The following is an 11,402-nucleotide window of genomic DNA, read 5'->3' on the forward strand; positions in this document are numbered from 1 at the left end:
TGCTAGGATTACAGGCGTGAGCCACTGCGCCCGGCCCTAACACTTAACTTTTTTAATGTCCAGGAACCCGTCCTCATTTTCTGGTTCCTTCTTGCCTGTCCTGGCTTTCAGGAAGGCAAAATCTTCCTGAATCTCTCTACAGGAACTGGTTCAACTTCACCATTGTTCTGTACCCTAAATGATCTCTGTTTCCTTTGGGGTCAGTCTGTGTTTTCATCTTAGCCCTTTTTCATGCTTTTGGTCTGCCAGAAATGTTTGAGGATCCTTGAGAAAGTTAAAACCACTTTCTCTGAAATAATACTGTTTGAATTTCAGTCCTGCCTCTAACAGTTAATTGCTCACTTTGGCGCTGTCACTGTGAACCTCTCTGTGCCTCATGTTTTTATCTGTAAAAAAGAGACACAGCAGTGCCTGCTCATGGGTTCATTGAGACGATTAAGCGAGTTAATGCACATTAAGTAAGCGTGTTGAATAGTCTTGGCGTGTAGTAAATAACAGCTTTTGGTGGTTTGGCTAAGGAGCAGGGGAGAGAAGACAGAAGAGGTTGGAGAGGTAGGGGAGGCGCCAGATCGAGGAGGCCCTTGTGTGCTGCAGTCAGTTTATTCTAGAGCAGTTGGAGCCACTGGAGGGGCTTGGGCGGTGAGTGGGTTCTAATAAAGGAGGAGGGACAGGGGCGTGGGAATCCGGGGGGAGTCCCTGCCCCAGACTAGGGGATATATGTGTGTGACTGTATGTACATGCATGTGCGTGCACCTGGGTGCAGGTATACATGTATGCAGCTGGTGGCCAGAGCCCTCTCCCCGCCCCTACTCTTCCCTGCAGGCTGTGGGTGAGTGTAGAGGATGCTCACCTGCACACGGTCACCATCTGGCTCACAGTGCGCCCTGACATGACAGTGGCTTCCCTCAAGGACATGGTGAGTGAGGAGGCCGAAGGGAGACATTGAGCAGAGGCCCCGCCCGATTTCGCTCCTCCCCCCTGTGCCCTCTCTCCTCCCTTCCCACTCTTTCTCTCTTGGTGCCCCTGCCAGGTATTCCTGGACTATGGCTTCCCGCCAGCCCTGCAGCAGTGGGTGATTGGGCAGCGGTTGGCACGAGACCAGGAGACCCTGCACTCCCATGGGGTGCGGCGCAATGGGGACAGTGCCTACCTTTATCTGCTGTCAGCCCGCAACACCTCGCTCAACCCTCAGGAGCTGCAGCGGGAGCGGCAGTTGCGGATGCTGGAGGGTGAGGCTGCCTCAAGTAGCACGGGACTTGGGGGGCCCTGGACTCACCTGAGGCTGTAGGGCACCAGGGAGAGGGGGGACAGAGCCCCTGGGCTTGCAGTCAGGGATTCACCTGGATGGCCTTACCCAGGTGGAGAAGTGAGGAGCTGAGACACCTGGAGCAAGCATTGCAGGGAAGCATTTGAGAACAGCTGGCGTGGGGGAGGGGCTGACCCAGGCCGGCTCTGGCAGTTACCAGGTGTGTGACCTTGGGCAGGTTCGTTCCTGTCTCTGCTCCACAGTGTGCTCAATTTGTAAATTGGGTATGATGACGATGATAATTAGTGTGTATTCTATATTTTTTACTTTGGAAATATTTCAGACCTACTTTGGAAAGTTGGAAAAGTGTAGAAAGAATTGTATAAAGAATTCCCAAGTACATTTCACGTGGATTCCCTAAATATTAACATTTCACCACATTTGCATTGTTTTATCATTCTCTCCGTATATAAAGTTATTTTTTGAACCATTTTGAGAGTAAGTTGCAGACATGATGTTCTTCCCCCCTAAATACTTCAGTGTGCATTTTCTTAAAAAGAAAGGTCATTTTCTTACATTACCAGGTACAACTGTCCAATTCAGGAAATTTACATTGATGCAGTAGTTATTGAATCTGTAGATCTTAGATTTTACCAGTTGTCCAATTAATGTCCTTTGTAGCAAAAGACTTGGCATTCAGCTGTCATGTCTCAGTCCCTTTCAAAGAGTCCAGGCCAGTTTCTTTGTTGGTCTCATGTTTCCTCCTGAATGGATTTGAGTCAGTAATTTGGCAGGACTGCCTCAGAGGTGCTGCTGTGTCCCTCTGGGTGTGTCCTTCAGGAGGCACAGGGGGCCCAGCGAACATAAGAGCATTCATGGGTGGCGCGGGACCCGGACCCTGGGATGCCGGATGCGCACCTGGCCGAGAGGCGGCGGAGACAGCTGCAGGCAGGAGGGCGGGATGGAGGGTGGGTCTGCCTGGCTGGCTCAGGGTGTGGGCCAGGCGGGCTGCGTGGATCCGACACCCCTTAAATTCTCCTCCACAGATCTGGGCTTCAAGGACCTCACGCTGCAGCCACGGGGCCCCCTGGAGCCAACCCCTCCAAAGCCCGGGGCCCCTCAGGAGCCCAGACAGGTTCAGCCAGATGGGGTACCTGAGCCCCCGCTGGTAAGCCGCCTCTGCGTGCCCCCTGCCCCCGCCCTGCCCTGCCCCGCTCACGGTCCCCTCTGCTCCCAGGTGGGCTGGCAGTGCCCCGGTTGCACCTTCATCAACAAGCCCACGAGGCCTGGATGTGAGATGTGCTGCCGGGCGCGGCCCGAGACCTACCAGGTCCCCGCTTCGTACCAGCCTGACGAGGAGGAGCGGGCGCGCCTGGCCGGCGAGGAGGAGGCGCTGCGCCAGTACCAGCAGGTGGGCGCGGCAGTCCCCGACAGACACCTGCAGGCCAGGCGGGGGAGGCGTAGGCCAGGAAGGGAGACACCTGCACATCGCTGCTCCTCCGCGTCACTGCCTCGCCCCCTCACAGCCATGCCGCTGCCAGTGACCCTGCACTTGGCTGTGACCCGCCCTTTCTCGGAGGTCACCCTGTGGTTGCAACCCTGCTCCCTGGCTATGAGGCACATCCAGGTTCACGTGCCCCGCTCCCACGAGGCCGTGGCTCTGCCCCTAGCTTTGACACACACCCTAGTACACAATTGTCCCTGGCTGTGACCCCAGCACTCGAGCCGTGACTCTGACCACGCCTCAGCTTGGACTTCACCCCCATTGGCCTGTGACCTAACCCCTGCTCCACCCGAGACCTCATCCTGGACCCTGCTACTCCTGACCCTACCCTCTGGCATGGCCCCCCCTCACTGCTCCCTGGGGAATGACCCCTCTCTCTGTCCTGTCCTCCCTCAGCCACACTAAGCGTGGCACAGACACCTGGCCCTGCATGTTCCCCCATTCTGAGCACATGCCCACTGCTCCGTCCAGGCGTGACCCCACTCCTGGGCCCATCCACAACCTTGCTGTGCCCCCTAGCTCTCACCTCCCTGTCCCAACCTTGACCTGGCTCCACCACCACCCCCTGACCCCAGTTCTTGGTAGGGATGTGAGCCCTGCTACCCCAACTCCCCAATCACCTTGGCCCCCTTCCTGCCGCAGCGCTCTCTTGCCTGGCCCCGCCCCCGGCTGCAGCCCCAGCCTGACCTACCTGGTCACTGGGCTTCCCCAGTTCTGCCCAGCCCTGTTCCCAGTCCCCTCCCAGCCTGCCTCCTGCTGTCCTCACCTGCCCACCCCCACGATCCTGCGCTCACCCCGCATTGCCCGCCTCCTGGCCCTGCCCCCTTCATGGTCTGACCGGGCCCCTGAGACCCTGACCCGCCCCGCGGCCCCGCCCCGTGTGCCCAGCGGAAGCAGCAGCAGCAGGAGGGGAACTACCTGCAGCACGTCCAGCTGGACCAGAAGAGCCTGGTGCTGAACACCGAGCCCGCCGAGTGCCCCGTGTGCTACTCGGTGCTGGGGCCCGGCGAGGCCGTGGTGCTGCGTGAGTGTCTGCACACCTTCTGCAGGTGCGGCCCCAGTCCCACCCCCGGCAGAAGGTGGGTGGGGCCCTGTGCTCTGACGTCTCACTGGACGCCCACAAAAACCTACGAGGTAGGCTCTATCTCCCCATTTTGCGGATGAGGAACATGAGGCACAGAGAGGTCAAGCAACTTATCCAGGGCCACACAGCTCATAAGAGAAGCCCAGAGGTGAACCCAGGCATCCTGGCTCCAGAGCCTCTGCCCTTACCCACTACCCCCGACCACCCAGGCAAGGGAACTGGGGCCCTAGTCCTGGCAGCCTGCACTGTGGGCATCTGAGACTCCCTCTCTCAGTCTCTTGTCGTTACCCTTCCATCCCTGGGTGCAGAGAACATGCACCCATTCACCATAGCAGTTGTTTACGGAGCAGCCCCTGGGGGCCAGGCTCTGTTCCTGCCTCCCGGAGCCCAGCACTGCAGTGCGAGGACTAAGATCACCACTGATTGATGTTGTAAATTGTGTCAACTGCTAAGTAACAGTGGATTATGATACAGGCAACAGAGCCCAGGGAGGGTGGATGGAGGCCTCCAAGGAGGTCTGGAGCCCCAGAGCAGAGCCTGGAAGGTCTTCCATGGGCACGGGCCTGGCCTGTTGGAGGAGACCAAGGAGGTCTCATGGCCAGAGCAGAGGGATGAATGGGGAAGTCGGAGAGGAGGACAGAGAGGTGTTGGGGAGGGCAGGCCACCGCAGGTTGTTGGGTTTGTTCTGGGTGGGATAGGGGCCCCTCGGGAGGCCTGGATGCTGTGCTGAGATGGACTCTAGGGGCAAGGTGAACACAGGGACCCCGTGAGGAGGGTACTGCAGCCATCCAGGCCTGGACCAGAATGTCAGGGGTGGCAGTGGAGTGGACAGAGTGGAGGCCATAGTGGCGGGTGGGTGGGAGGGATGGGAAGGAAGAAGGGTATTGAGGAGAAGCCCACCTGGGGTGGCTGAGAAAGGCCCCTGGGCTCAGGCCCTGCCATGTGAGGGGTGGAGTCCTTAGTGGACAGGGTTCCGATGACGCTAACTCCCACCCCCCACCCAGGGAGTGCCTGCAGGGCACCATCCGCAACAGCCAGGAGGCGGAGGTCTCCTGCCCCTTCATTGACAACACCTACTCGTGCTCGGGCAAGCTGCTGGAGAGGGAGATCCGGGCGGTAAGGACTGGGGGTGGGAGGGGACACCCTGGGTCCCCAGGAACTGGGCCTGGAGCTGGCAGTTGGGGACTGGCTAAGAGTGTGGGTCTGAGGCAGCACCCATGGCCATTTGCCCAGAGGTTTTGCCTGTGAAGTGCAGCCCTGCCAAGGGGCATCGTGACGGGCCATGGTTCATGCCAAGGGGCTGCGTGAACTTCTCTGGAGCCCCTGGGATTTGACCCAAGTCTCAGAGAAAGGTCAAGTGTGGCAGAGAGAAAAAGGAACAAGGATCAGCAGAGTAACGCAGTGGAGGTGGTTTCTACAAAAACAAAACATGCTTGAAACCACATAGAGCCCGAGTAGAAGTCAAAGAGAAAAATCACCCACAAGGCCACCACCCCAAGAAGTCCTCCAGTTGCATTTTGTCCTATTTCCTTCAGTGTTTCTGGGCAGACATAATTTTTTCCTTTTTAACTCAATTTAGTAAAGTATACTTTGCATACAATAAAATGCATCCATTGTAAGTGTGCAGTTAGATGAGTTTTGACAAATACAACTCGTGTAACCACCACCCAATCCAGATACAGAACACAGGCATACGCGTGATTTTACCTCGTTAACAAGCATGGATGCAATCGGCTTTCGCTACTTTGCTACAGAATCTTTCTAAAGATTATTATAAATCTCTGTGGTATATATACTGTTTGTACCTCTTAGGAATTCTAGTTTCTCAGTTTGTAGGTACTGCTTCAAGAAACATTTTGCATGGTGCCTCTTATATTAATGTATTATTTTCTTAGGATAAACTTACAGAAGTGGGATGGGTGCCAAAGGGTCAGAAAACTTTGGGCTGGTTGAAACATTATTGCCACATTGCTTTCTCAGAGTGTGACGTACCAGGATACTAGTTTAACCACATCTTCCCTGGTATTGTCTGTTACTATTTTTGTTCATTTTTTTTTTCCTTTTTTAAATTGTGGTAAAATATACATAACATAAAATTTGAACATTTTTAAGTGTTCAGTAAGTTTTTTTTTTTTTTTTTTTTTTGAGACAGAGTGTCACTCTCTTGCCTGGGGCGAGTGCCGTGGCGTCAGCCTAGCTCACAGCAGCCTCAAACTCCTGGGCTCAAGCGATCCTACTGCCTCAGCCTCCCAAGTAGCTGGGACCACAGGCACGCACCACCATGCCCGGCTAATTTTTTCTACATATATTTTTAGCTGTCCAATTAATTTCTTTCCATTTTTTGGTAGAGACGGGGTCTCGCTCTTGCTCAGGCTGGTCTCGAACTCCTGAGCTCAGAACAATCCGCCCGCCTCGGCCTCCCAGAGTGCTAGGATTACAGGCGTGAGCCACCGCGCCTGGCCTAAGTATTAATGTATTCACATTGCTGTGCAACCATCACCACCATCCATTTCCAGAGCTTTTTTAAGTCCACTTTTGAATGGAGTTTTTCAACACCATGGAGGTTACGTGAGGAAAAGAGCCTGGGCCTGGGTCAGAGTTTATGAGCTGGGGGCTTTCTGGAGGGTATTTGGTGGCAAGGAGGGGCATGTATTAGGTGTTCTGAACCCTGAGCAACAAGGACATGGTGTGTTGGTAGCTGCTGACCCCTGAGGATTACCAGCGATTTCTAGACCTGAGCATCTCCATTGCTGAGAACCGCAGTGCCTTCAGCTACCACTGCAAGACCCCAGACTGCAAGGGATGGTGCTTCTTTGAGGATGATGTCAACGAGTTCACCTGCCCCGTGTGTTTCCACGTCAACTGCCTGCTGTGCAAGGTGGGGACAGGGACCCAAACTGCCTACTCACTTGTACTGCTGGGAGCTCACGACTTAGAGCTACATGTCAGTGAGAGCGCATGACTTGTCCAGGATTGAGCCCTGACCCCATAGACCAAGTCTCAGACCTGGCCCCAGATGCAGCTTCAACTTACACAGCCCTGGCCCACAACTGAGCACTAGCCCCAGGCCCAGACTGAGCCCTGACCCAGCTCTGGCCCCAGTCACAGACTGAATCCCAGTCCCATACTGAGCCCAGGCCCTGGGCTGATTGCTTAACCTGATCCCATACTGAGCTCAACCCCAAGCCAAGCTCCAACCCTGGTTTCTGACTGCCCCTCAGTCATCATAGACCAAGCCCTGACCTGGCCCCATACCAAGTCTCCACCCTTGTCCTGAACTGAGCTCTGACCGGAACCCAGACTCAGCCCTGCCTGATCCTTCCGCGGGCCTACCCCTGCCCCGGTCATCTCAACACTTGACCACTAAGGTGAGGAGCAGGCAGGCAGGTCTTGAGCCTGGTCTCAGACTTGGCCAAGCAAGCTGTCTCTGGGCTTTGGGCAGAACCTAGGGAGGGACTCAGGGCCACAGCCTGCAGGAGAGGTGTGGTAGGGATTTCTGCGCCCACCAGAACTGAGAACAAATAGGTATATGTCATTATTACCATATGTGATGACCCTGACTTCACCTTCTGGCCTAAGCGTTCTCTTCTGTAAAGTGGTGTGCAGTTTACAGAGTGGGCCCTGTCACTGACTACACGCAGAGGCATTAGGTGCTTACGCAGATGCCCACCCTACCACCCCTCGCCTCCCCCGCTTGTTAACCCCCTGGGGAACCTTTTCACCTCGAGCCCCTCCCCCTGCAGGCCATCCATGAGCGTATGAACTGCAAGGAGTATCAGGACGACCTGGCCCTGCGAGCGCAGAACGATGTTGCTGCCCGGCAGACGACGGAGATGCTGAAGGTGAGGCAGGGACAAGGCCAAGGGCTGGGGATTTGGGTTCTGGGGCAAGTCGGGGCGCGGGGGCTTCTCAGAAAGGGCTGTGTTCACACATCCCTGGACGTCCTGACCTCCCTCTGGCCATCATTCCCATCCAGGGATGGGACCTAGGCCAAGTGCACAGGTGGCAGCAGTGGGAAGAGTGGGTAGAGGGAGGAGACCCCAGGAGTGAAGGAGGCACTGGATGGAGCCCAGCCTGGTGGAGAAGCACGGCAAAGTGATTCCACGACTCCGGGGGTCACCGCTTTTTCCCTGCAGTCAGGAGGGGGCCAGGGGCAGGACTAGGCTGGGCAGCTGCGCCGGCCCCTGCCTGAGGTCAGCGCTTGCTGTTCCAGCTGATGCTGCAGCAGGGCGAGGCCATGCACTGCCCGCAGTGCCAGATCGTGGTGCAGAAGAAGGATGGCTGTGACTGGATCCGCTGCACCGTCTGCCACACTGAGATCTGCTGGGTCACCAAGGGCCCGCGCTGGGGTCCCGGGGTGAGTCCTTGGGGAGCGGAGGGCTCAGTAGTGGGGTGGGCAGGGCGCCCTTGTGGTGTCTGCCCTAGAGGAGGACTTGGAAAGCCACAGCCCGTGGGCCAGATCCAACCCAGCACCTGTGTACAGCTCCCGAGGTAAGAATGTTCTTTACATCTTGAAATGGTTGAAAAATATCAAAAGATGAATATTTCATGATGTGAAAATTATATGAAATCCAAATTTCAGTGTCCATAGATAAAGTCCTTTGGAGCAGAGCCGAGCTCATTTGTTTACATACTGTCTGTGGTTGCTTTTGCACTACAGAGCAGAGACCGTGTGGCCTGCCCAGCCTAAAATGACTGGCCCTTTGCAGAAAAGGTTTGCCCACCCCTGCCCTGGAGGACAGCGAGTAAAGGTTCAGTTTGGGGGCGAATCCCGGCTGGATTGATCCCGCTCTGGCACATACTGGCTTTTACTCCCCTCTCTGAGCCTTAGTTTCTTCCTCTGTGAAACGGGGACGATAGCAGGGCCTGTCTCAGGCTTCTTGTCAGAATCCAGTGAAAAAATGCAAGAGAAGTGCTTAGCTGAGAGCTTATCACATGGTGAGCACTGTGCAAATGGTAGCTGTCATTACGAGGGTTGTGTTCCTGGAATTGGGGCTCCTTGTTACATGTAGACTTTAAGATACATGGAGCCTGGGCACAGTGGCTCACACCTGTGATCCTAGCACTTTGGAAGGCCGAGGCAGGAGGATCCCTTGATGTCAGGAGTTTGAGCCCAGCCTGGGCAACATAGTGAGGACTTGTCTCTATAAAAAATAGATTAGCTGGGCACGGTGGCAGACACCTGTGGTCCCAGCTACTCAGAAGTCTGAGGCAGGAGGATCACTTGAGCCCAGGAGTTTGAGGTTGCAGTGAGCTATGATGACACCACTGCACTCTAGCTGAGGCAACAGAGCAAGACCCTGTCTCAAAAAAAAAAAAAAAATGGGAGAGTAAACTGCCCTCTTTCACACTGCCAACGTGCTGACCTATCCAGGATATGCAGAGTGGTCAAGTCCTTTCCCTGGGTCTAGGGGTGGGTAGACTGAGTGCTGTGGGAGCCCAGAAAAGGCCTCGGGCTGTCTCCATCAGGAAGCCGAGGCCAAGAAGGCTGTTCTTAGCAGGAGGACCTGCAAGGGCAGAGGCGCAGAGTGGGAGGGTGTGCACGGCTTTGGGAGCAGTCTTTTTGGTGCCCTGACATTCTCTTCTCTTCCTCCCATCCTCCAGGGCCCAGGAGACACCAGCGGAGGCTGCCGCTGCCGAGTGAATGGAATTCCTTGCCACCCAAGCTGTCAGAACTGCCACTGAGCTAAAGATGGCCAGGTCCCCACGCTGACCCAGTCCCACATCTGCAGGCTGTTGTGGGGGTGGGGCAGGGCTGGGCTTGAGGCTTTGGCTCCGATTTCTGGCCTGGGAGATGCCTTTGTGCTTGGTCAAGGCAGGGGCCCTGCAGAGGCCAGGGCCCCTGAGCTGCATGGACAGCCTCATTTGCCGTAGGAGTTGCAGGCCCCCCCCCCCACACTGTTGTCCACAGTCACATCTGTCCCAGTGCCTTTGTCCTTTCCCTGGGGCTCTCTGCAGCTCCCACCTCTGCCTGACCCCAGCCTTAAACACAGCCCCTGGCCAGAAGCACCGTGACTCCAGACTCCTCCCAACTGCCACCCTTGTCTGCTGCGCACCAAAGCACTCACAGCCGCCTCCTTTCTGCTGCTGGCTTTCTGGGGGGTGACTTTTCTCTGCCTTTGTGGTTGGAGGCCTGGCGCTTAGAACTCCTGCTAATCTGTTCCCAGCCACGAGGGAGAGCAGGTGGTTTAGAAAGCACAGCCCATCGTGTCTGGCTCTGCATCTCCCTCTCTGCTGCCCGTGTAAGCTAATTAAAATAGTTTTCCAGGAAGGGATGACTGTGATGTCCCTGAGAGGAAGTGAATGTCACGGGCTGGGACTCTACACATAGGCAGGATCCCAGGCTCTCTAGGAACCTGCACCAGGAAGTTGATCTTTGGCCCTTCAGTGGTAGAATGGGGCAGTGACAGAGCACTGGGATCCCTGTGCCACACTTGGCACCCCGTGCCTGACTTGCGGGGCAGGGATGCTCTTGGGTCAGCGTTAGGCTGGACAGGCGGAGTTTGCAGTGTGTCAATAGTCTGCAAAGAAGGGTTTGCAGATCAACATGGGCTTAAGGCGCGGGAGGGGCCAAGGCAGCAGCGACAGGCTGCCACTCCCTTTTGGCCTCTCAGTGAGCACCCAGGGTTGGAGGGCAGACAGTTCAGGAGCAGGGGAAGCTGCTGCAGTTGAGGGGTGAGGTGGTCCATCCTAATTTTAACATCTTGGGCCAGATGGCAAAGTACTGATACGGCAATATTAGTACCCACTCGCTGGGCTGGGATTAATAAAACATAGACCCAGGATGTCCACCCCATGACCCCCCTTTGACCTGTTGAGCTCTGGCGTTTGATGTGCACCATGTTGCCTGCACTGTTATGTGATCGTCACTATGGCGCGCAGCAGGTGTCTCTGCCATTCAAGGCCTCGACCCCAGGCCTCAGACACTGGGCTGGTGCTTTGCAGGGAAGGGCAGTGCCGCCCTGTCACTGGATGCTAAGACTCAAAAGAGTTGTCCCTGGTCACTGAACAGTGATATCAGAGACTGAGTGGACTGAGTGCCTTCCAGCTCTGCCAGCATTGGCTCAGGGCAACTGTTGTAGCTGATAGAGGCTACACCGGGCAGCCTCGCCAGCCCTGGGAGCAGAAAGGCTCAGGCCTGGGCAAGACCATTCCTTAGTGCCACAGGGAAGGTGAGTGGAAGCCCATTGCTCGGGATAAAGCGCAGCGGCCGCTGATGTGGGTAGAAAGCTGAGGACGGGCCCATGGCCTGTGCCAGGGCTAGCACAGGGCTTCCTCCAGCGTCTGGGGCTGGCATGAAAGACGCTCATTTCAAACACAGGAGGTGGGAGGCAAGCCCAGAACCCGGTCGCTCACAGGAAGCCTGGAGAAGATATCCAGGGAGTAGGGGCCACCAACGGGACAGACAGAGAAGGCAGGTCTGGGAAAGGGGAAACAAAGACAACCAGGCTGAGCCTCAGGTCCCATCGTAGCTTAGCTGGATTTGGCAAGAGCCGCAGGCCTATTCCTTTCAGGCAGTCCCTGGAGCGGCAAGGGCGCCCAAGTGCAGGGCTGGCCGAAGGTGTTTA

General features: G+C 56.1%; 1 protein-coding gene across 1 annotated transcript in view; it reads left to right on the forward strand.

The window, feature by feature from the left end:
- The window catches only part of RBCK1 (RanBP-type and C3HC4-type zinc finger containing 1), a 17,256-nt gene extending 5,854 nt beyond the window's left edge, over positions 1-11,402 (forward strand). Inside the window, exons 3-12 of the mRNA XM_012637702.1 lie at positions 823-916; positions 1,031-1,229; positions 2,293-2,414; positions 2,484-2,657; positions 3,639-3,799; positions 4,839-4,950; positions 6,533-6,712; positions 7,578-7,676; positions 8,048-8,191; positions 9,439-11,402. Coding sequence (XP_012493156.1) covers positions 823-916; positions 1,031-1,229; positions 2,293-2,414; positions 2,484-2,657; positions 3,639-3,799; positions 4,839-4,950; positions 6,533-6,712; positions 7,578-7,676; positions 8,048-8,191; positions 9,439-9,519 — 1,366 coding nt within the window. The 3' untranslated portion in view covers positions 9,520-11,402. The remainder of the gene's footprint in view (positions 1-822; positions 917-1,030; positions 1,230-2,292; positions 2,415-2,483; positions 2,658-3,638; positions 3,800-4,838; positions 4,951-6,532; positions 6,713-7,577; positions 7,677-8,047; positions 8,192-9,438) is intronic.

Source organism: Propithecus coquereli, unplaced genomic scaffold (genome assembly GCF_000956105.1).
Source record: "Propithecus coquereli isolate 6110/MARCELLA unplaced genomic scaffold, Pcoq_1.0 Scaffold122, whole genome shotgun sequence".
Classification (NCBI taxonomy): domain Eukaryota; kingdom Metazoa; phylum Chordata; class Mammalia; order Primates; family Indriidae; genus Propithecus; species Propithecus coquereli.